The following is a 26,347-nucleotide window of genomic DNA, read 5'->3' as shown; positions in this document are numbered from 1 at the left end:
TCAGACTTTAGCCACAGTTGTTTACTAAGAATCACTAAAAAAATCATATGAAACTGTTATGAAACAGCCTCAAAACCACCAGCATCTGGGCATCAGACACTGCATGCTCAGTGTTGAGCAGGCGACCACATGCCATATAGCATGTGTAGGGGATTGGGTTTGAGTCTGACCTGCGGTCCGTTGCTGCATCATCTCCCTCTCTTTCTCACCAGCTTTCTGTCTATATTCACTGCTACACTATCCAATAAAGGTTTTAATCCTTTTTAAAATAATCTTAAAAAAGAGAGACCAGATGATGTGTGCTCATTTTGGACTCTTTCTTAGTCAGATCTGAGTTACTTTATTTGTGGGGTCTCAGCTTTGTGTGAGGTGTGTCATTGCTGATCCCAGGGCATCAACCTGCTGGATCCTTTGTCTTTTAGAGATTTAGAAAAGCTCAGAATTTATTAACATGGCTGTGCTTTTTGTTGATGTTTTTTAAGTTTAGTTTATAATCTTGGCCTCCTGTGGTGCACACTTCTAAAAGTTGTGTTTAGTTAAATTGATATCAGTAGAAAAACACAAGCATATTCTGCTTCGTGTGGCTCTTTCATACTTATACTTTATTGATCCCCGTGGGGAAATTCATCTTTGCATTTAACCCATTCACTCAGTGAAGCAGTGGGCAGCCATTGGGCGCCCAGGGAGCAGTGTGTAGGAACGGTACCTTGCTCAGGGGTACCTCAGGGTAGCCATTCAGTGGATTTGAGCCCCAACCTTCTGGTCATGGGGCCACCACTCTACCTACTGAGCTATCCCTGCCCCCTCTCATTTCAAAATGATGTTTTAGTTTTCCACCACTTGAGGATGCTGCAGGGCAGATCAGAAACTTGTACCCCCCTCCTGGACTAATCTTGCCACAAATCATGTATATTGTCTCGATACTGAGTTTAACATATATGGACACCCCAGTTTAAAAAAAATGAAAATGCTCTGGAAATTATTTCATGGTTCTGCCCTTACAGTATGTGACCCACCTGCCGCTGAGACACAAATGTAAGTACAACAGCTGCAAATTTAGGTCCGGGCAATGAGTAATATCATTAAGAAAAAGAAATGTTTCTGCTGTGTGATCTTTTAACTGCAAATAAGGTAATAGTTCGTTGTCTTTGTTTCAGTGTAATCTATCAGAATAGGAAAAACAGCAATGTGACTTGCAGTGTAAATTATTTATTTCATTTTATGCAGGTTAAATGTCGCATCTGTTCTGCATTTCTTACACAAAAAAGCACCTCATCAGTGTTTAGGCATTACAGAGCCAAACATGAAAATGAGGACACAAACATACCGAGAATGAACACAGGTCGGCCTATATTGACACTGAACAGCTTTATCATCATTTTTTTTTATTAATATGTGTTTTATTATTTTGAAATCAAGCATCTAGGAAGACTGTTCTGGACAAGGCAGTCCTGAATTTTATTATAAAGGACTGCCAACCCCTTAGTATTGTGGAGAGTGTCGGAGAGAAACATTCCAAGATCAGAGGATCCTTTAACGTACTGGGGGAATAGGAAGGCATCTAATCTGAACCTTTTCCACCTGGCTTTACAGTTTTTGTGTACCCCAGCTTCATCTATGCCTGTGAGTTTTCCAAAGCTGGAAAAACATTGGATAAACTTATTTTTCTGAATAGAAATTTATAATAAACTCTGTGTCAGTTACATTTAAATGAGTAATATTACATTCACAATACTTTCATTTTAATTTTCACTTAATGCCATTCACAATATATTTTAAAGATTTCTACAATATTTGAAATGTAAAAGATACAAAATGATTCCATGGAAAATACAATACCTTACAGTGTACAAGTATGACCAGGGGCCTGTTCTTCATACCTCGCTAAGTAGGTTAGCTGGATTTGATTGTTGACGATTTCGCGTGATCTTGGATCGTTCGGTTCCCCGAAGCTCATCTGGGACTTGCTGCCATAGCAACAGAGCCGTAAGCGTAAACCTGCTCGGGAGCAGGTTCACTTTATGTAAACAGGATCAGATCGCGGCCACGCAGGTATGTCCGCTTCATTTATACGAAAGCAACAGCGATATTCCACCACTGTTTCACCATAAATAAATAACATCAATGTAACTAAAGATAATGCAGCACCTGATCCATTTATTGATTTCACACAGATACATACAGGTCATTTCCTAAAAAAGGGAAATGAACTATTAACATTCTATTACATGTATGTGATTATTACAGATGTAATTCATATTTCAGAGTAGTAATTGGAAATTACTTCGTGTAATCAAGATGGGAGACCACGGCTATAAAAGCGAAGGTGGATTTGGGAAGTCTGTCGCAGCCATGTCCTGTCCGTATACGCGAGCAGCCCATTGCGGAAGGTGCAAGATTGATAAGGAGAGTTTCCAGAATTCAGCGTATATTGCGGGACAGACAGGATCCTTTAGCTCAGCGCGACAGTGTGCTCATAGAGAGATGTCGATATTCCCGTGAGGGTATTATTTACTTAACCAACTTGTTGACGAGGGGGTGCAGGACCACCACCTGTCTTTTTTTTGCTCTGCCCTTTTCTTGGTTGCTGTTATAAACAAACAGATTATTCCAGGGTCTCTTTCCAAGAGACGAAAAGCAATATAAGTGATAAATATTACCATTCTGTAGAATATTCTTATATTTCCCTTTTACTTGTTCCCATGTTCTAGTGGGTCCTGTTGTGGCTCTAATGTGTAAGGGGATATAATATAACATAATATAATATAATGTAATATAATATTGGATAATATAGTGTAATATAATAAATTTACCCTACCGCCTACTGGTGTTGGCCAGAGGGGCCGATGGCGCGATATGGCAGCCTGGCTTCTGTCAGTCTGCCCCAGGGCAGCTGTGGCTACAACTGTAGCTGCCTCCACCAGTGTGTGAATGTGAGAGTGACTGAATAGTGGCATTGTAAAGCGCTTTGGGTGCCTTGGAAAGCGCTATATCAATCCACTCCATTATTATTGTTATTATTAAATTACTTACGAGTTTAATTTGTCAGCAACTTTCTGCCAGCCCTCTCTCCTTCCTTTTGCAGCCTTTGCAGTGTTCCCTTGCGTTCTGATTAAACTCTGAAACTCCCGAAATCCCTCACTCAAGAGTTCTTGCTCTGCTGCCGAAAAATACCGAGCGCTCTCCTTCGACATTTTCGCCGACCAATCAGAGGGTTGCCGATCAATGTTTCTACTATTGATGCGTAGCCCCTTTTACGACACCCAGTGATCTCACATTACTTCATCCAGCTGTACTGATCGTCAACAGCAGGTGTGTTCGGGGAACCGGATTAGCGAGCTCACGGTTAGCGCGATGGTTTGGTCTTGGATGTGTCATTTGATCTTGGATGTAGTAAGCGACGTACGAAGAACGGGCCCCAGGTCATTGAATCAGTCTGTTGTGAGTCTCAAGTAAGTTGTCCGCAATTATATTTAAGGTTTGGGGAATGTGCTGAAATGTTTCACGAGGCCTCATCTACCCATCACTAGTAGTTAGTGAGCTGATACAAGACGGTGCTGGTGCGAATGGGGTGAATGTGGCATGTTGAATAGAGAGCTTTCAGTACCCTGGGAGGGTAGAAAAGCGCTATATAAGAATCACTCCACTTAACATTACTCAAAGCTTTGCAACACGGTCATATCTGGTGGCCAAAAATATGAACAGCTTGAATCTACATATCACAGTTTACTGCCTACTGTACAGAGTGGAGTTCACATTTCTGTCTGATATTGGCCCACCCTTGTGTGTGAAAAAAATGTTGTCTTTTTGTTTAATAAATAAATTAGATCAATAAACTTTCCGTATTTAAACATGTACCATGGTGTGGTCTTTCTTTTCTTGTGACTTCTTGATGTTGGTAAATACAATAGAAAAAAGATACATATGATATACCTATAATAATTTACAACAAAATATGGAGTGTGTTCCTCCATTTTTGGATGGCATATTCATCTCTGATAGATGAGCTTCGACTGCATTACATTAGACACAGGCAAAAGCCTTAGTATGTAAAAACAGTCAAACCAGTCAGACCTTTTTTTCTCCACAGACGTCAAGCAAAAATAACTTAGCTTACGAACTTAGTAAAGTAACTTTGAGTTACTTGTAGTTTCACTATTTCCAATTTGTACTAGAATTCTAAACTACTCTTTAGATGCAGGTTCTTTGCCATTTACCTGAATAAATTTGAACATTTCAGATATTAAAAACAAATTGTGGTAAATTTAAAATTAAATCAAACACGCATATGATCACTTCAAATGTATTGATACAATTCAAATTCCCTTTATTTATCCCCAAGGGGCAATTAAAAAGGCACAGAGACCACCACATAAGACATAGAACATAAAAGCATCAGTATAAAATGACCAATCATAGTTCAGATTCAATGATCAGTTCAATTACCAAGGAACTGAATGTGTGGGGAAGGAAGCAAGAAAAGGATGCAATACTGGGGTGGGAAAGGCTTACAGTTCAGATGTTGAAATGCTGTAGGGACATTAGTGACCCTTTTTTTTGTGTCCTACATCCTGGAAGCATAGTCTACATGTACTTCCTGATGGGAGCCACTCAAACATAATATCAAACATAAAATCAAGAAAGAAAACCCCAAAAACTAAGGAATAGTACACATTTGTTTATTTTACGTCTTTATTTGAGATCAAAATGAATACAAGATGTCAGATACATGTATACCTTTTCTAAAACTACAATGCTGTTGGTCCAATGAAATGAAAAAAATTTCTTACTGCTTATTTTCTTACTGCTTATTTTATTGAACATTTAATTAAAAAATAGAACCAAGATGTGATGCCATACCTGAAACGTGGCAGACTTTAATACAGTGCTGAAAACTGTGCAGAATGTGTAAAAGGAACAGACGTCTTGGAAAAGGTTTTTGTTTGCCTGTTTACTGAGGAACACATGAGAACATTTCATTCCACATGAGAATTAATTTGACCGAGCAAACACGCTGTCTGAAGTGGGGGAAAAATACCTGAATTAACTGAGAAAATTCAATCTTAGTTCTAAGTGAGGTAAAGACCACTGTACTAGATACACAAAGACAAAAGTAATACTAATCTTCTTTTAGAGAAAGACCACCAACAAACGTGCTTCCTAACATATCAGTCTATTCCTTCATACATGATGAATCACTCTGAGGTCTACCTTCCTCTTCTAATGACAGTAACAAAAAACAATTGGGTGGAGGAAAAGAAAGTGAGAAAACTATGTTAGAAAATCAGTCCAGAAATAAGCTGCTACCATCATCCCAGAGTTATATGACAAGGACAAAATAACACCTAAGACTTCTCCTTCTGTTTCTTATTCTTATTCTTTTTCTCCTTCTCCTTCTCCTTCTTCTTCTTTTTCTTTTTATTCTTTTTTGTTTTAGGTGATTTTCCGTCATCATCAGTGCTATCACTGTATTGATCATTTTCAATGCTGCCTTTCTTTTCCTTGGATGATTCTAGGTCTTTCGCTTTAACTTTACCATGGCTTCCAGTGGCCTTCTCCTTGTCCACCTCCTCCTTGACCCTGATGTTAGAAGTTGAAGGTGTCAGTCCATCGGAGACTGTTATAAACATTCGCTCCTTTTTCATTTCCTCTTTCAAGAAGATGTTTTTATCTCTATCCTTGTGACTTTTGTGGTCATCATCATGGTATCGGCTTCTGAAATCTTTGCCATCCTTCCAATTCCGTAGATGGTCTGTGCTATTCCGGTGGTTTCCTGAATCCCCGCGGTAACCATAACCCCTGTGATCTCTCCTGTCTGGGGGGTCAGGGTGTCGATTACTGGAGGGACTGTAATGATGTGGGTGTCCTTTGATGTCTTTAGAGTGCCTGTCCGTCTGTTCTTTTGCCTACAAATACACGAGGGGGGATTGAACATAAACAGTTTTGGGATAAGTGTAAAGTTTTTTTCATTGTGAAAACAAAATTTTTAGATTCAAGCTTGTATATGCGGTTAGTTATATAACTGTAGTCAGAGGTTTATATACATTCATCATAGTATATTTTAGGCTTTTAATAATTTCTTAGAACTGCTCCTTTTCCAACTTTGATTCATTTAAACAACAAGAACTGGGTCCACAACTGGATTTTTTTCTTTATTCCAAACAGGGTCAAAATTATACACACCCCTACTAAGTTTTGATTAAATGCCCCGTAGCAAGTTACAACTGACTTTTGGCAACCATCAACTAGTTTAGCGCATAATAACTGGATATCTGACCACTCTTCTTTGCAGATTGGGTTCGACCTACATTTTAAGCACAGTCCACAAATTTTCAGGATCCTTATCCTGTTGGAACACAGAGTTGTGTCCAGATTTTATCTGAGGGTGATGGTTTGGGTGTGCTTCTAGCCCCTTTCAAAGTAGTGACACATCTGGGTACTTGCAAAAAACAATTTGGATCAATGACCTTGGAATCTGTACTTGTTTAAAAATTACTCCAAGACATGTTCCAAGTTGGACATTTCTAATTATCTGTCTTAGATTTTCACTTGGCTGCTTGAACTTTAACCCTTGTTCTGAGCAATGTTCCCTCTAATTCTTTCTGTGTCTGAGCGAACACACAAACTCCCTGAGAGGCCCGTTGGACCACTGTGAGCAACAGCAGACGTGTGCACTGTGGTCACGCCAGCATCAAATCCATCCAAGTCACGTGGTTTATCAAAATAATCAAATTACAGCATTAAGCACAAAATCAATTGAACCTGCTTAGCTATACCATACCGTCACTGCCATTATATTATGCTGCTATTCATACTGTCATTATATTAATGCTGCTATCCTGTATATATCGTACTTACTATTGTTTGAGTACTTGCGATTATTTTATTGTACTTTTTATATTTTACATTTATAGTTATTATTTATCTTGCACCAAGGGAGTGGCACTCCAATTTCGTTGTACTCTGTACAATGACAATAAAGGCTATTCTATTCTATTCTATTCTATTCTAAGTGCTTTAGCCCACTTACAGTGAAAATTAAAAAAAAATCTTGTTCATGACCTGTGTAGTATGTTAACACTATTGGAAACAACAAAACAAAACCAAAGTTTTACAACTTTGTTTTATTTTGTTTTTATAAAGCTCTGACTTGTATTATGAGTATGAGTCTGTGCTCTGGGAGAGAGTCCTGTCACTCTGTCTGCAAAATACAGTATATAATGGCCAATGTTGTGCAATTAATTATATAGTTACTTCTTCAAAAAAGTAACTGAGTTTTTCAAAAAACAAAGTTTTTTGCAGCGGTTTACCTAAAAATGCAGCCAAGGTGGTTTTTAAAATAAACATTTCAAACTATTTACAGAACAATCAGCTGTTCTGCATCAAATCTGATGCCACACAAATTATTTCTGCCACTCCAAAAAATAATTTCTGTCCACTATGAGATAAAGGAGAACAACAGCCTGATACCTGCAGGCCTAACAACAGGAGATGTATCACTGCTGTAACACCTGTAACATTCAGCAGTCGCTTCATTGTTCTGACACACACAACAAAACTATTGACTACACTACACACTGACTACACAAGATTTGCGCTAAACGTCGCAAATCTCTCACATCTCAAAACACCGCCGTCACTCCTAAAACTTCCTCCCTTCCTAAACAACTAAATGCCTTGTTGCCATATCATTTTTTGATTGGTCCACATCGTACATGTTTCCACCAATAGGAAAGGCGAGGGGCGCGGGGGTGGTTTTGTGTTTTGTTTTTGCTCACAGGGGGAGAGTGCTTTCGAGCGCTTTCCTTATAAAACACCGTTATTACTGTTTCTTTTTCCAGTAAATATAAACAACGATAGGATTCAAGAAAAAAACAAACATTGCATATTTTTATCATAACTCTGGTTTTACGTGTTTTCAACACAGTTTAAAAACTGGTATAAAGTCCACACTTTTTCCGTCGATTGTTCCGTCTGTCCTGCTCACATCTCCAATGGTTGTTCACGTTGTCATTAACGTGGCTTCACTCCACATCAGCCACGCCGCTTTGCTAGCTAAAACACCGGTGTCGGCACATAAGGATGCTGTCATAGCCTGTCAACGACGTTGACTAGCTGCGTATACAGTGGGGCAAAAAAGTATTTAGTCAGCCACCGATTATGCAAGTTCCCCCACCTAAAATGATGACAGAGGTCAGTAATTTGCACCAGAGGTACACTTCAACTGTGAGAGACAGAATGTGAAAAAAAAAATCCATGAATCCACATGGTAGGATTTGTAAAGAATTTATTCGTAAATCAGGGTGGAAAATAAGTATTTGGTCAATAACAAAAATACAACTCAATACTTTGTAACATAACCTTTGTTGGCAATAACAGAGGTCAAACGTTTACTATAGGTCTTTACCAGGTTTGCACACACAGTAGCTGGTATTTTGGCCCATTCCTCCATGCAGATCTTCTCGAGAGCAGTGATGTTTTGGGGCTGTCGCCGAGCAACACGGACTTTCAACTCCCGCCACAGATTTTCTATGGGGTTGAGGTCTGGAGACTGGCTAGGCCACTCCAGGACTTTCAAATGCTTCTTACGGAGCCACTCCTTTGTTGCCCGGGCGGTGTGTTTTAGATCATTGTCATGTTGGAAGACCCAGCCTCGTTTCATCTTCAAAGTTCTCACTGATGGAAGGAGGTTTTGGCTCAAAATCTCACGATACATGGCCCCATTCATTCTGTCCTTAACACGGATCAGTCGTCCTGTCCCCTTGGCAGAAAAACAGCCCCATAGCATGATGTTTCCACCCCCATGCTTCACAGTAGGTATGGTGTTCTTGGGATGCAACTCAGTATTCTTCTTCCTCCAAACACGACGAGTTGAGTTTATACCAAAAAGTTCTACTTTGGTTTCATCTGACCACATGACATTCTCCCAATCCTCTGCTGTATCATCCATGTGCTCTCTGGCAAACTTCAGACGGGCCTGGACATGCACTGGCTTCAGCAGCGGAACACGTCTGGCACTGCGGGATTTGATTCCCTGCCGCTGTAGTGTGTTACTGATGGTGACCTTTGTTACTTCGGTCCCAGCTCTCTGCAGGTCATTCACCAGGTCCCCCCGTGTGGTTCTGGGATCTTTGCTCACCGTTCTCATGATCATTTTGACCCCACGGGATGAGATCTTGCATGGAGCCCCAGATCGAGGGAGATTATCAGTGGTCTTGTATGTCTTCCATTTTCTGATGATTGCTCCCACAGTTCATTTTTTCACACCAAGCTGCTTGCCTATTGTAGATTCACTCTTCCCAGTCTGGTGCAGGTCTACAATACTTTTCCTGGTGTCCTTCGAAAGCTCTTTGGTCTTGGCCATGGCGGAGTTTGGAGTCTGACTGTTTGAGGCTGTGGACAGGTGTCTTTTATACAGATGATGAGTTCAAACAGGTGCCATTCATACAGGTAACGAGTGGGGGACAGAAAAGCTTCTTACAGAAGACGTTACAGGTCTGTGAGAGCCAGAGATTTTCCTTGTTTGAGGTGACCAAATACTTATTTTCCACCCTGATTTACGAATAAATTCTTTACAAATCCTACCATGTGCATTCATGGATTTTTTTTTTCACATTCTGTCTCTCACAGTTGAAGTGTACCTCTGGTGCAAATTACTGACCTCTGTCATCATTTTAAGTGGGGGAACTTGCACAATCGGTGGCTGACTAAATACTTTTTTGCCCCACTGTATATGAATGTGAATCGCATCATTGGCTCGACTATGGGATAAGGTGGCTGCCATACTGGAGCAGCCAGTCATTTACTAACACTAACACTGCAAAACAGAATTGTTAACGTATTTATTTTCATTTCAATTCAGGTTAGATTTCTTTTTGCGCAATGCAGATTTTCTGTGTGCAGAGACCGTGCCAGCAGTGCGCAACTGCGCACGCACGCAACTTAGGGGGAACATTGGTTCTGAGTATTGATCAGTATAATGACTGTTGTAAAACTAATTGTTTTTATGGTAGCAAAGAGAGGCTATCAGTCGTAGTCAATCATGAACAGTAATGAGAAGTCAATAGACTAGATTAGATCCGGCGATGGTATGCATTACAGTGCAGCCAGATCTGAGTTGAAAAGAGGCATCAGAGAGGCCAAGGCAGCGTACAAGAGAAGGATCGAAGACCACTTCAGCAACAACAACTCACGACAGGTATGGCAGGGAGTTCAGCACTACAAGCCCCTGCAATACCACATTGACTGAGGGTAACGCGGTGCTTGCAGAGGAGCTGAACCACTTCTTCGCACGCTTTAAGTGAAGGGACCAGAGGCAGAAGCAGTAGAAACATCGGACAGCAGTAGCAGCCCAAGCCTCATAGTGCAGGAATATGAGGTGAGGCGCACACTGAGGGCAGTGAACCCCAGGAAGGCCGCCGGACCAGATGGGGTAACCACAAGGGTCCTAAAAGAGTGTGCAGACCAGCTGGCTGGGGTCTTCACTAAGATCTTCAACAGTTCACTGTCCCAGTCCTGCATCCCGCCGTGCCTAAAGTCAGCTACAATTGTCCCACTGCCAAAGCGTACTAACATTAGCAGCCTCAACGACAACTGACCAGTTGCTCTAACACCTGTTATAATGAAGTGCTTCGAGAAACTGGTCCGACGTCACATCATGTCCTGCCTGCCACCCACACTCGACCTGCTCCATTTCACATACAGAGCTAACAGATAAACTGAAGATGCCATTGCTACAACGCTCCACACCACCATCTCTCACCTGGAAGGAGGAAGTCTGAGCTGCAGCCTGTCAGCATCAACGGGGAGTGTGTGGAAAGGGTCTCCAGTTTCAAGTTTCTGGGTGTGCACATAGACACACCTAACACCTCTGTGGTTTTAAAGAAGGCCCAACAGCGTCTCCACTTTCTGAGAATCCTTAGAAAAAATGGACCTGAAGGAGGAGCTGTCTCCAGAGGGCACACAGCATCCTACAGGACTGCACACACCCAGGACACCGGGTGTTTAAGCTGCTGCCGTCCGGCAGGAGGTTCAGGCTGCTGAGGTCCCAAACAAATAGACTCAAGGACAGCTTTTACAACAGGGCAATAGCCCTGATCAATGCAAATAGCTGACCTGATTGGCTACCTCCCTGGACTTTTTTGGGAGGGAGGTAACAATGGTAAAAAAAACTAACAATAATAATATTTATATTTATAACAAGGTGCATTATAATTAATGTGCAATAATAACAGTGTGCAATACACATACACTTCTTTTTTTATTACTAAGTTAATATATACTTTTATTACTAACTAATATACTGTAGAACTTTTGACGCCACTCATTAAAATTTTTGAGTATATGCATATATTTGAGCCTATATGTATACTTTTGACCCTGTGTGGATGATAGAAAATCCTAAATAAATTCAAACTCGTGTATCCAATTCTTGTTTTTTAAAATCACTCAAGATATATGTTGCAGAATCAGTCTAACCTGGAAAAAGAACAGCTCAAAGAAATCACCAAAAAATCCAAAATTATCAAGACATGGTCATGATGAGTGTATGTAATGACGCAACTGTTCTGAGCTGTTTGATTTCCTTAGAAGGAAATTTGAAAGAAAGAAAATCACAACTGGTGAATTGCACTGGCAAAAATGTTGGTGCAGGGCTACTCCATCTGGGGTTTTTTTCATAGAATTAATAGCTCCAGCAACATGCAAAGATACACACAGTGTGTTTTGGTGAGTAACATGAAACATAAGCACAAGTGGCATTAAAACCTTTAAATATGTAGTCATGAAGTTGAAGGGTTATGATCCTATTTAAATCAAATATAACTGAAAATCATTGAACATTTTTTTTCTGTATATGCAAGGAGCACGTTGACTATGTGAAAAAGATGTCAGCCAAGTTGAAATCGGTTACATACTTATCCTTTTATGTTTTTCAAAAGAATGTAGAGTATCATGTGCCTCATCCATAATGAGTTATGTACAATGGGTACTCACAATAGAGTTACTATGATGGCGGATAGCTGCATGGTTTTCAGCAGACTTCAAATCTCCAATGAACTCCTCACAGTTCTGGCAGTAAAAGCCAGTAACTGGAGTTATAAAACCCAGTCCTGCAAATGGAGAAGAAAAGTATTTAAGTGTAAGGAATATTTTAGACTGTGGGAGACAACAAAATGGAAATAAACAAAGAACACTACATTACCATCTTGTTTTAACAGTTCATCCAGTTCTTTGGCCAAAGACTCCATTTTATTTACTTTCTCTTGTTTCTCTCTCTTCCTTTCCTCACTGTCACCCTCCTGTGAAACACATTCGAATTTCAAAATAAGCGGGTGCTTTAGCATTTTTTCCTGTATCTCACTTCATTACACAAATGATGTTTGAAAATTCACCTTATGTTTATCAGATGCTTGAGATGCGCAGTCACTTTTTGTTCGTTTCTCCTTTGTAGCTGAAGGATCAAAGATTAACGGTAATTAATGTATAACTATGCTTTCACTAATAAAAGTATAAAAGAATAATAACAGAGGTCTAAGACATCAGACCAGGTGACATCAGCTGGGTAAATAGCTGTCATACAAGTCTCTTCGTTTCACACAAGCAGACTTTTGTGCTTGTTGCCATCCCTCAGGCAACAATAATGCTGGGCGTTCTATAAGTTTCTTCATGGCTGACCTAATGAAATTTAAAATGTTTTATGACCTCTTTCATTAAAAAAGAAAAAGAAAAAAAAATCACAACCACACCAGCAACACAGTGAAAGAATTTTACCTCGGTAAAAATCTAATGCAAAACGTGTGATAATTAGCAAATCATTATAGTTTAGTTACCCAGAAACTGGATTAAAAGAGAGTGAAGTATATATTTAAGCATGCGTATATATGCTTAAATATATACAAAAAACAATGGTTTACTTAAACCATTATTTTTTTTGGTCTTTCCCAATTCCCTTTCAGGATTTTTTTTAAAAAGGAAGCAAATTTCAGGGAGCCAGAAAATGCAGTTTCATGGATGCCTCCAAAAGCAACTCAATCTCCACAGACTCCCATATCAAAATGCCCAACTTCACTGCTTAAATAAAACTCATTACAGACTGCTACAAGAAAAAGGTCTGATCTTTATAATTTTCTCCCATTTTCCCCTTTCATGTCCACTGCAAAAGTTACCCTTTATGAGTCTATTTTAAAAAACTGATAATTTGGTAAAAATATTCTTGTTTTTACTTGATTTAAAGGGGATAAATTTACATATATATTTCCTATTTCATTCCTATTCATTAAACAAAGTGAAATAGCTTATTTTGTTTTAATATCAATGACTATGGCTAACAGCATGTGAAAATCAGAAATCCAGTACCTCAGACTTATAGAATATTTCCTCATATCAATCAAAAAGCATTTACAATACAGAAATGTCTAACATCTGAAAAGTATGCACATTTACAGTTGTAGTCACAGTAGTCACTTGAGTCTTAACCCTAACCCTTTTCCAATGTGGACTGATTGTACAACACCTTATATTACTTAAAACAAGAATTTGGTTCCTAAGTTTAAATTGATGGATTGTCTCTAATCTACAAAGTGCAAAAACTATATGTATGCTTAAATCTATACATTCACTTCACTATGTTTTAATAAGTGGTGCTGAGGGTTCTACAGAATCTTCAATTCAATTCAATTCAATTTTATTTATATAGCGCCAAATCACAACAAAAGTCGCCTCAAGGCGCTTCATAGATACATACATAGAATCTTAACTTGACAAGGCTTTTACCTATTGACTTGTCAAAACTACCAGTTGACTACAATTGGTAGTTTCTCTTTTCCAGCATAAAAAGTTGGTTGCCAGCAGTCATGGTATTGACCGATGTCTAGAACACTGGAAAAGTCTAAGGAACTCTGTGAAGATCTATGATGGATAATTGTAGATTTACACATGCAGGGGATGTTTCACGGAGACATTTCTAAACAACTACACATTCCAGAATCATCAATTCAAACAATTATAAATAAGTACAAGTTATTTGGATATGTCAGCACAGCCAAGAATAAAAAGAACACGCAAACTGTCCCACTCACATGAAACAGTTGTACTGGTACATTGCACAAAGTGGCTGGAATAATGAAGGAGGACTACAACCTCCAAAATCTTTCCTCTTTTACATTTCCTCAGATCAGCAGCTAGAAGAAGACTAGTCAAATATCTAGCCAGGATTACGCCAGAAGCTTGTTAATGGGTACTAAAAGCATCAGGTCAAGGTGCAATTTGCTAAGGGACGGTTAACCAAATATTAGTGGGGACGTATATATTTGAGCCTGTATGTACAATGTTAACACAGTGTGGTTTAAAGAAAATTCAAAATAAATTTAAACTTGTGCACCCAATTCTTGTTTTTTAAAGTAATTAAAAATGTATGCTGTACAATCATTCCACCCTGGAAAAAGAAGAGTTCAAAGAAAACAGAAAAAAAGAAAACCAAGACTCTTTCACCAAAAGTTAAGCACGTGTTTAGGAGCCTGAGCACCCTTTACCTCGTCTGTATGTTATATAAATATAACAATGGCAGCGGTCCCCAACCCCTGGGCCTCGGACCGGTACAAGTCCATGAGTCGTTTGGTACCGGGCCGCAAGATTTGAGGTTTGGTTGTGAAATGTATGGTTTTCAGGGTTTTTATCGTTAACTCTGTTTCCCTGGGTCTTTTCCCGTGTTGTAGTTGTGTGTCTTATTTTGAAAGAAATATTTACGCGAGAGCAAGTGGCACAGAGGACTATGTTACTCTCAAATTTGTTGGAGCATTTCAGGAGGACGCTGCTAATAAAGTTACACAATTACACAGTGAATTAGTGTTTATTACTATATTTACAAAATACCACAGTTTTGTCTTGGCCTTTTCATTTTATTTTGTTGTATTTATCCGCGACACCTTAAAGGCCGGTCCGTGAAAATATTGTCTGATATTAAACCAGTCCGTGGCGCAAAAAAGGTTGGGCACCGCTGCTCTATGGGGTTAGCGTCAGATGAGTTAGCTGACCAATAACATGCTGTTAAATAAAGTAACAGTATGTTATTACTGTTTACTTTATAAACAGATCAGAAAATCATTTTAGTAATTTTGCCACTGTCGTTAGATAGAGGTCCTGTTGGTAAAAGAAACCAGCATCTCCATAACACTTGTGAGATAGTGCTGTACAATCTTCTGTACTGAAAATGGAGTTGATAAAACACAGTGGATCAATCACTACAAACACTGGAAGATGAAGCGGCACCACAAATTATCAGTAACTGTGGATACTGGACTTCAAAAAAACATGGATTCTGGGCATCTCCACTCTTCCTCCAATATAAAATCCAAATCCCTTCTGGTTCAAAAACAAAAGACGAAGTTAGCTAAATGCCAAACTCAAGTCCTGAAAACAGTAGTCCATTAACTAGTGCATCTTTTGAAATTATCTATGTTTATTTTAAATACACTGCATATGGTTTGTATTCACAGACAAGTCAAATAACATACAATTTCAGGTTTAAAATTTAAAAGTATGTTATGTGTAACTCATAATCTGCCATAATGAAGTAAATCAAACAACTGTTATCGTTAATAACACAAAATACTGAAAAAAATAGAACTCAGTAGCATGAGTAAACTATGCTGAATCTTTCATTTAATAGAAATCTCTCACCTTTGATCAGAGATTGCAGAGACTCCAGAGCCTGACGTACATTTGGGTTATTGAGTGCTGGCAATGCTAAAGTTGCTGCTGCTTTGTCTGAATTGACAAGTGTAGGAGATGACTCCTGCTCATTCTGACCCTGCGTCTTCACCTTGATCTCACTTGATGAACCCAGGCTTTTTAATATGGTCTTGATTTTCTCATATTCCATGTTGTCCAGATTGGAGTGGACTAAAGTTGAAGAAGCCAACTGCAGGGACTGATTTGGATCAAGAAGATGTCCACAACGAGTGGAAAGGGAACTACTCTCGTTCTGTAGTTTGGCCTTTTCATTAATCTGGGAAGCTGGTTCATTCCCATACAAGAAAGACTCTTCATCTTCAAGTTCATTAGCTTTCTGGTATGCAGCATCTTCTTGACTTTGTCCTTGAAGCCATGAGAAATCACCACCAACTCTTTCATGCGGAAGTAGCATGCTTTCCTTTTCCAGCATTGATAAACTGTCTTGACTGTCATGTTCCATGTGTGTAGGCTCATTAGATACACACTCAACTTTTTTGCCCTCATCTGGAGCCTGTGTAGAAGAAATCACAATTAGATACACTGAATTTGTGGCTGCTCACAATTATACTGCTCAGTTTAAAGGTTCAGGGCTAAAGCAATCAATTGTTCACCCACGAGCCTTTGTAGGTCAATGTAATTCTCATTTCAGCATAAATAAGTTCAGCATAAACACCAACTAAAAACCTCAAGCTCCAGTGCACTGTTACATGCTTTAACTTAAGACTAACATTCTTTCCTGGATCATATGGCCTATATTGAAACCTCGCCATTATAAACTATAGCTTTTAACATTTACAACTGCCAATGTCCGAGACGTCTATGTGCTGTGTTAAGAAATTTCAATTTAAGCTCCTATTAATTTAAGCTGCTATTATTTAAATATAATAGCAATTTGTAATAGTATTGTCCCAATGTAACATGCAGGGTAGATACAGCACATAATTTGTAAAGGTTTCACTGAAAAGTCTTATTTTCCTAAAAACAGCTTCTGCAATTACAAGAATTTTACTTGACTTGACATATGCACTTCTACTTAAAGACATTTTACATAGAATTTGATAATTTCTTTATATTATAAATACATATATATATATATAAATAATGCTGCTGAAATCTCTATCAATTACTAGTTACTTCCATACACAATGTCATTTTTAGATCAAGTTACATAAAGCATGTCAGAGAATTCTGTTTTGCACTGCAAGATTGTCTTAATTTAAAAACAAACAAAAAAATACACTAATTAATGACTTACAAATGCTAAATCATACTAGTACTTGGCAAACATTACTATAATGTTAGGGTTTGTTGTTGTGAACTCTTAATGTTGATTTTTTTATTACAATGCAGCTGGTTTCAATTTGGTCCAGCAAAACAATGATCTTAGCATAACTTGTGGAATAAGTAATAAGCTCTACCTTAATAGTGAGGATGATATCTTTGAGAGATGGCAGGTGATCTTCCAAATCTTGGCTGCTCATAACCAGCTTCAATCCTTCTAATAGACTATTTCCTGGCAGATTATTACTGCTGTTGACAGTGATGAGTCCGGGGCTCCTGTTTTTCTTTTTGCCTTTGCCTCGGCTCTTTTCACTACTGCTACTTCGTGACTTGGATCGCCTTGCTCGACTCTTGCTCCGTACATGACTTTTTTTCTCACTTCGACTGTTGCTCCGACTCCTACTGCGAGCCCTACTTTTGCTTCTAGCTCGACTCTTCCCACAGGCTTGAGTTTTGCTTCTTCCCCTGCTTCGGCTGCGTACTCTGCTTTTGCTTCGACCGCGACTCTTGGCTCGAGACCTGCCTCGGCTTCTGCTTCGACTACGGCTCTTGCTTCTAGGCACATGCTTCTGGAATTCACGGTCTGATTTGACTGCTTCTTTCAAGATACTAGCTGACTTAAATGCATCAGCCAGGTTGTATGCCATGTTGCCTTTCAGATAGTTTGGGAGAGGTTTGTTGGCTGCAATGCATCTCAGGAATTCCTCACCAGCACGGTCACTGGAAACAAACATGTGTTACAAACAAAAGAATATTTTAATGCTGAAACTTTGACTTATACACACTATTTCAATGACAGAAACACACACAAACACACACACAGACCTATTATCTAGAGAATGACGTTCCACTGGAGGGGGATTCCACTGTGGTACCGGATGTGTTGATGGTTCAGCAGGAGTAACAATCTGCTGGCTTCCTCCCAAAGCAATTGGTGTACTACGGTCTATGGAGAAGCTGCTACAGTGGGGCTGAGAGCATTAAGATTTCATGTTATAGTGCTGTACAGGTTATAACTGCAGAAGATTATCTATGGCATTTTTTATTTTGTATGGAATAACTTCTAAAGAGATTTTAAATAGACATTTCCCAAATGATAGTCTTTATCTAAAAATGGTCAAGCCCATGCAGTTTTGGTTTATCACACTAAATGATTGCACTTAGAAGGTTTTCCATTTAAAAACAAAAGATTAGCCATTTAAGTGGTCTGGTCACAACAGGTAATTATTAGCTTATTTTAGAATTTTTTTACAAAATCTTACAACAGCCTATGTTTGACCTGCCTCATCTTGCAACCCATAGTAATTTTGACAGTTTTTATTCTATGTAGAGCACAGAGTATAACTGTCACTATTGCTACAGAGTGGATTAATGCTTTTACTACTTGCGTCAAGTGTCAAGCCTGTCTTTTTTTTTGTAGACTGAAGCTGCATCCATACTGGAAACAATTTACACTGATGTAACAACCAGAGACCATAGAAAGTCGTGTCGAGCAAGTACGGGGAAAATAACAGCTGGTGACTCAAAGCGAGCAGGACCCAAGAAACATCTCTCAACTTCCCGGCATTCTACTAAGTGACCAGTCGTCAGCTTCAAAGTAAATATGCAATGAGGGAATCGTTTCCAGTGTGACGGCAACTTAAGCTGCCAGGGTAAAATAATGTTCCAACTTTTGAGAGTATTTGCTCTAAACTATTCACTGTTTATTCTTGACAATATAAAACTTTAATTTTACGTTTCAGTTAGTCTGCATTTGTTCCATAACAACTGTGTCTTTGCTTATATAGTCTTTTACTTATCTTAATGTTAGAATAGCAAAGCTTTTACAGCAGATCTGAATGCAGTGAGTGGCTCCTTTTGGAGCTTTACATAGATGAGTACTAAGCAGTGAGGTTCTTCTTTTTGTGAAGAAGAATCAGTTATAGTTATAGTCAGTTAAAGTTTGTTTAGCTGAGTCAACCCTTGCAGTATTATCACCTGTGTAAGTCAAGGCAGGATTCACATCAATGCATTGCTTCCAACGTTTGACATAAGCTTTCCTGATGTTTGGGGGTAACTTTGCTGGCACAAATGTCATAGCAATAGTAACCAATCATCACAAGGCAAGCTAGCCAAGCTTTGATTAGCCTTTAACATCAGCCGAGGTGCCTTCCTCGGAGTAATTTTGTTCAAATACGACAGGGTGATTATTCACTGCAATGAATAACTTATTTCTTACATTTAGATGCCAAACTGCACAAATCACAAGTGAATAATCATGACTGTTGAATGTCTGCACTGGTGCTTCAGATCTTGAATGTCTCTCCACTTATAGTACAGACAAAGCAAAGCAATTGATCTGTAATTTAGATCAGCGATGCATGATGTTACCCAATTCAAGGCAAATAAGAGTGTTGAAGCCAGAAATTCATCCATGTGAATCCTGCCTGTCTCAACATATCAGAGTTAGGATTTTGCAATTAAGATACAAGGCCCTAGCTAACCACCATGGAAATGTGAAACTTTTGGTCTACTTTAAAAGGTTCATGTTTCATTTTAAGATGAGGAAAATTCTTCATGGAGGAAACTCTGTATCACATCTTCTTGTTCAAATGCAAGTTCAGTAACATGCCTATTCATGAATTGCAGAGAAAAATAATCTCACCAGACTAATAATAATAATAATAATAATAAATTTTATTTGAAAGCGCCTTTCAAAACACTCAAGGTCACTGTACACGGTAGAATAAAAGCAACATAAAAGGATAAGACATAAACAAATAAAATAGCAGAGTGGAGAGGTTATGTGGGATAAGCTATTTTGTACAAGTGGGTTTTGAGTTTGGACTTAAAGAGTGAGAAGGAAAAGATATTTCTTAAATCAGGATTTAGGGAATTCCAGAGTCGTGGAGCAGAGCAGCTGAAAGTCCTGCTGCCCATGGTTGCAAGATGGGGGGAAGGGACGGAGAGTGAAAGGGAAGAAGAAGATCTGAGACAACGAGATGGGGCGGTGATCTTAACCAGATCAGAGAGATATGGAGGAGAGAGATGATGAATAGCCTTAAATGTGTACAAGAGTATTTTGAAATTGATGCGATATTTGACCGGGAGCCAATGAAGCTGCTGCAAGGCAGGAGTGATGTGGTGGACAGAAGGGGTCCTGGTGATGATACGGGCAGCAGAGTTCTGGACGCGTTGGAGCTTGTGGATGGATTTTTGAGTAAGACCAAAAAGAAGTGAATTACAATAATCAATCCGGGAAGTAACAAGGCTATGGACAAGAATGGCATTAGCATGTGGGGTGAGAAAAGGATGGAGACGATTAATGTTGCGCAATTGAAAATATGCAGACCGAGTAACATTATTAATGTGTGAATTGAAAGATAAAGTCGAGGATGACACCCAAACTTTTCACAGAGGAAGAAATGAAGACCGGTGAGTTATCGATAGTAATAGAGAAACTGTTGGTTCTGGATAATGTTAATTTAGTGCCCACCAAGAGGAGCTCGGATTTATTACTATTGAGTTTGAGAAAATTAGAAGAGAACCATGAATTTAGTTCAGCTAAACAGAGGGTAAGGGAGGATGGGGGAAGAGCAGAATCAGGTTTAGTGGACAGATAAAGCTGGGTGTCATCGGCATAACAGTGAAAATGGATATTGTATTTACGGAAAATATGTCCAAGCGGTAGAAGGTAGATAATGAAAAGAAGGGGCCCCAGGACAGATCCCTGGGGCACACCAGTGGTCAGAGGAAAGGGCTGAGAAGTAAAGGATTTGAGTTGAATGAACTGAGTGCGATCAGACAGGTATGATTTAAACCAGGCTAGTGGAGTATGGGAGAGACCGATAGAGGCTAGCCTACTGAGAAGTATAGAGTGAGAAATAGTGTCGAAAGCAGCACTCAGATCGAGGAAAATAAGAATGGAAAGTAAACCGGAGTCAGCTGCCATAAGAAGATCATTGGTTATTTTTATAAGTGCTGTTTCAGTGCTATGGGAGGGGTGAAAACCAGACTGGAACTGTTCATACAGATTATTATTAGTTAAATGTGAGTGGGGTTGTGTGGCAACCAGAGATGGGCAGTAACGCGTTACTTGTAATGCGTTACTGTAATCTGATTACTTTTTTCAGGTAACAAGTAATGTAAGGGATTACTATTGCAAAAACGGTAATTAGATTACCGTTACTTTCCCGTAGGAACGCTGCGTTACTGCGTTACTAAAACCATGATTTTTTTTGCGAGAATGTCTCACGACAGTGACGTAAGCGAGTGCGCCGTTCGTGACAACAGCTGTGTGCAGATCAACAATGGATCACATATCGAGTGCAGAGAGAGTATGAGCGTGCAGCGTTTAAAGCGTGGAAGTACTGACCTTACTTTGAGTTTGATTCCATAAAAAGTGACAAAAACATTAGTGTCCGCTGTGCGTGGGAAGAAAACTTCTTTTTACAGCAAAAAAACCCCTAAACTTCCAAACAAGCACCGAGTAGCTACGACGTAATGGGAAACTCACAGAGAAACTCGCGGATTCTTCAACTGACCGCGGCACACCTGCACCAGGGTAAACCTCCGCCTGCCCCACTCCTGCTTTACAGGTGAAAATAGAGCAACAGGACCGCTGAGTCTTTGATTTTATTTATTTTCTGCTGTGTTTTACTTGCATCTATTCGAAAGAGTGAGTGTAAACACAAAAGCAAATTTTATTTTATGTGCTGGAATGTGCAGAAAATAGGTTTAAATGTTAAACTAATTTCTTCCAGTCAGAGAATGTTGCATATAATTAAATTTTTGCTTGATGCATAAAATTAAAAGATTAAAACTAATAAAACAAGTTTTAAAAAGAGACTTTTCCATTTGATTACATTTTGTATGATGGATTATGCAGAAAAAGTAGAATTGGGCTGAAAGATCTATCGCTTTATCACCTCTTCAGATTGTAAATCGTGTTTTTAAAAAGTAACTAAGTAACAATTACTTTTGAAAATAAGTAATCAGTAAAGTAACGGGATTACTTTTTTGGGGAAGTAATCGGTAATCAGTTACTGATTACTTTTTTCAAGTAACTTGACCAACACTGGTGGCAACTATTTTCTCAGGAATTTTAATAAAGTAAACAGTGCTAAGCATCAACATCACCTTTCAGGTCATTCTGAACAGAGTACATGCTGTAAAAAGTGACTGAACCACTGTGTGAATGACAACCTGCAGTTAGTGACTTTGAAGGGATGCAAATGGAGTAGCTGAGTCTCAATAAAAGCATAAAAAGCCAGCTCTACTCTAGTAACACTAGCTGATGTTTCTAAAGTAAAAATGAAATTGTTTAAAAAAAAAAAAAAAAAAAAACAGCACAGGACACAGGTTTTCTTTACTTTTTGAAAGGTTTTTGTACACATACATTTGTTATTTTGTCACAACATAACCAAGCAAATGAAGACACTGTGACAGGTTAAAAAAACAGAGCTCCTTAATTACCTAATGTAACATGTGCCACATACAATAAATATATCAAAATGCTATAAAAATCAGCCATGGCCATAATCGTGTGTGCTCACAATGGTAATCAGAATGGTGTTTAAATGCTTCCAAGGCTTCTTGAACTCTGGCTTGTACAATTACCGCATGTGACTATAAAACATGCAACTTCCAAAATGTTTCTTTAGCAAGACTTTTGGCTATTGTAAAACTAAACAAACTAAAATACACAATAGTTTCCTCTGATAAATGTAGGCACACAAACATACAACTTCCACCAAGTCAAACTGAGTAGCAGCCACAGGTAGTACTGTTTTTTTCCTGCTGTACAAAGGAAGACAAATCTCTACATGAAGGCTAAAAATGACACGTTATATGTTTCTTAAGAAAAAAGTCATGAATCAGTACAACAACATATTTACTTGTATTTGCCCATTCCTAAAAGCAAATAAGGGACAATTCAAATCCCATCAATTCTTCAGTGCATCTTCAGGATTTAAAAATCCAATTCGATTTCATTTTAAAATGTTATCCTGCAAAATACGGGAAACAATGTAGAGTAAATAAACACTATCAGAAAATATATTATGTTCATAAAAATGTTTCACTGGTAACACAAAACAGAGACATAAACTAATGGTACAATCCTAAGAAGGGGATAACTAACTTCTCCATTACAAGTTTTCAGGTTACATAACAGTTTAACCTTATTACATGGCATTTAAAACAGTACAGATGCAGTCCAGGTTCACTGGCTCAGCTGAACTCTTCACAGAGGGAGAATCACACTCCCGGTGAAGAATCTCACACAAACTACTGAAGATAAAGAGCTACTTGGGTTTTTACGCTAGATGCTCTTACTAACACATCCACAAAGGGATCTGTAGTGGCTGCATTTTGTTAAGATGGTTTCTGCTATCTAAAAGGGGATGAATGTCCCAGCATTAGAATGGTTTATTAATTTTATTCCTTAAAGTCAGATGATCTAAGTAGGATATGATGTTTGGCATAATTCCACATTTGATCTAATAATATCTAACAGCAGCAAGCTCATTCAACAGTAGCTTACACTGCTGACCTTATTGGTTGGGTCATGCTATCTAAATACTTCTTTTCCTGAGATCACCAACATTTTTCTACGTCAACTCAGACTTTGTTATTTCAACAGAACAGACTAATCAAAGTGAAGTCCAAACACTGACTTATAGCAACAAGAGACTCCCTGGAGATACACTTCATGATACGGCTCAGTTATTGTCATTAGCATTAGCAATTAACATACAGAGACACTATAAAACACTACAACTCACAAATGATCTAGACTGTTTTTCATCAGAAAAAAAAGTGCCAACTTACCCTTGTTGATGTGAAGCAGTTAGAGCAAATACTGATCCATACGGAACTGACAAATTAACCACAAAGCCAGCCGCTTGTCAGTACTCCACAGCAGACAGAAAACGTTGCGTATGAATTGACCCAAAAGTAGCCCTCTCTAGCTAAGTACCATGTTAATATATACATACATATAAACATAAACAGTTGCTGATTAGATAGGAAGCTAGCAAGTACTAATTACTTTTACAGAAAAAAATGGATCAGCAGAAGACAGCAGCACCATTTCAACCATATCTTAGAAAGAAACAAACAGGTGAACTAGCATTTCTGTACTTTATCCGGGGGTTAAAAACCTTTAACCAATGCAAGACATAATTAAAGAAGATTAATTATGTCTGCAAGTTTGCAAGCATTCCGAGTTATTACGGCTGTTTTAGGGTTGATAACAGTGTATTTCTTATACCTTTTCTAAAATTTCTTTCCTTTCTCGTATGTCTTTCTACCAGCAACCTCTATAAATTTAAGAGGGTCATTTTTAGACAGCAGGTAACAAATGGAATGTTAGTAGTTATTTGCAGCCAGCTTACATTATTAAAAATGTATAAGGAATGTGACTACTTTTCAAAATTGAAACACAAGACGTTAATGTTTAAACATTTTTTTCTTAAGAAGACATTTTGATTTTCTTTACCATTTCAAAAACTACATTTTTTTAATTTCATTCACTCTTTTGTCTAAAATGATGTTTAGTCTAGCAGAAATTTGTAGGCTATATACTGTATCTGTCTACATCATGGTTGTCAAACATAAGGACCAGGGAACAGAACTGGCTCGACAAAGACTCCAATCCAGCCCAGTGTGTCTTTGGACAGCGTAGATGCTAGACCTTTAACTGTATGTCCTTAACCTTTACAACTTACCGGATAAAAGTAATTAAGTAACAGAAACAATTAAATGACAGAAATTTTCCTGTTTTTTTCCACTATGTGCCTTAGGGTGGTAGGGGAAAAAATGGCTTTGATTAAAAGAAGTCTTGCGTTTTATAATTAAAAGACAGTCTGGCCAGTGAGCTACCAGAATGTTTTCTGCATGTTTACACACTTATTTCTTGCCCACGCTGACGGATTTCTTTTATCATGTACAAAAACTGATACATACAGTTAAAATTGCACTTATTTGTCTTTTATTAACATATCTAAGGGATTTAATGTGTTTTTAAAGTTCTTTACATTGACAGAAAAGGGAGTGTCGCTGGCCATGCCTTGCAGGACAGTTGTTGTGATTTGGTGCTTTATAACTAGATGGGCGGAGCATGGACTGAATTGCATGTTTCGTATTTATACGTTTTGTTTGGAGGGAATATTTTACTTTCTGTTCTTGTTTGTTTCAGTATTAATATAGCTACTTTTAGGATTATTTCTTTTATATATTTGAGATGCACCAAATAGCACAAAAGACTTAACATTACGCCGAAGACTTTTTTTATGTCCACTGAAAGAGACATTATGATTCTTAACTTGCTTTTTGTTTTATTTTGTATTTGTTATTTGATCGAGTGTGTAAAACAGATAACGGCCTGTAAACACGGTTAGAGTGGAAAAAGAAGCCAGTTTCTCTTTGTTTCCCTCCCAACAATGTGTGTTTTTTTTTAATTTAAATAAAATGTTTGTTTTTTTCTGAACTACATATGACTTTATGAATTCTCAAAATTGCTTTATGCATCGATCATATACATATATTAAATTTATTTCTAAATATGGTAGACCTAATAAGAAACGGCTACACATATTTGAAGTACAACGTTATGAAGCGTGAAGCCAAACGTTGTGTAGCGTGCTCGTGTCAGTCACGTGACTCGCATTTACCCACAAAAAACTGAGTTAGGATACAGAAACCAACCACTTCTTTCACAATGAGAGGTGCATGCTGTGCACTGAGGCCTCCCGCACATACAGGAGTGTCAGAGCTGTATCTCACAGTGGTCTATGAATTCGTACGCTAGCGTTATGGTTGCCAACTCCCTTTTCCCAATCATGTTACTTCACCACTAAGCTAGTACTACCTAGTCTTGGGTACGTACACGAACGAAATGCCCACTCGGCGGTCTGTTGTGGAGATAATCTCGTGCCGCGACCGGATATGGTCCACAGGGCCTGGGGGGTAAGTGTCCAGGAGGAGGAACAGAGCAGGGCCCTGTGGGTCTAAAAGGAGGGCCGTGAGGCGGTGGAGGTCCGAACGGCAGCGGTGGAGGCACCTGGCGAACAGGTTCACCCGGGCGATACATGTCTGTGTTCAAGAGGACACGTAACGCTGAATAAGAGAAGCTCTTTTCAACCCAGTGTGTGTTTAGGGTTTGCCGCTGCAATTCTCGCCGTCTGCAGCTTCCGCCGGAAAGACAACAAGTACACTTCCGGAGTAATCTTTTCAAAATACAGTCCACTATTTTTTGTTTTGGTCAGAGCTTAGACATTCACTAAATGTTTCAGACTATAACGTCATTTCCCAGTTTTCACCATAGGGATATTTAAATTATATACCCTGTATA

The 26,347-nt window shown here is 38.7% G+C and overlaps 1 protein-coding gene across 1 annotated transcript; it reads right to left on the bottom strand.

Annotated features, from left to right (window-relative positions):
• Positions 1–4,304: 4,304 nt before the first annotated feature.
• Positions 4,305–26,190, bottom strand: LOC146695974 (uncharacterized). Its single transcript, XM_085478477.1, has 8 exons — positions 25,883–26,190; positions 17,839–17,984; positions 17,151–17,733; positions 15,679–16,243; positions 12,393–12,451; positions 12,203–12,299; positions 11,995–12,110; positions 4,305–5,906 (listed from the first exon to the last, which is right to left on the bottom strand). Exons 1-8 carry the CDS (start codon positions 26,084–26,086, stop codon positions 5,346–5,348), a joined length of 2,331 nt encoding a protein of 776 aa, XP_085334603.1. The 5' UTR covers positions 26,087–26,190; the 3' UTR covers positions 4,305–5,345.
• Between the last annotated feature and the right edge of the window lie 157 nt (positions 26,191–26,347).

Source organism: Copadichromis virginalis, linkage group LG13, assembly GCF_057382275.1.
Source record: "Copadichromis virginalis isolate Kocher_CV1m ecotype Utaka linkage group LG13, C_Virginalis_male_GT1.1, whole genome shotgun sequence".
Classification (NCBI taxonomy): domain Eukaryota; kingdom Metazoa; phylum Chordata; class Actinopteri; order Cichliformes; family Cichlidae; genus Copadichromis; species Copadichromis virginalis.
This window is presented reverse-complemented; position numbering and strand designations above follow the sequence as displayed.

Bases quoted from the DNA above. Each gene is read 5' to 3' on its own strand.
- LOC146695974 (XM_085478477.1), bottom strand. From the start codon at position 26,086: ATGTATCGCCCGGGTGAACCTGTTCGCCAGGTGCCTCCACCGCTGCCG. The intron at 17,734-17,838 runs GTCTGTGTGTGT...GTTTGTTTCCAG, and splicing joins CGTCATTCTCTAGATAATAG to TGACCGTGCTGGTGAGGAAT. The intron at 12,452-15,678 runs GTGAGAGATTTC...TTGATCCTTCAG, and splicing joins TCTGCAATCTCTGATCAAAG to CTACAAAGGAGAAACGAACA.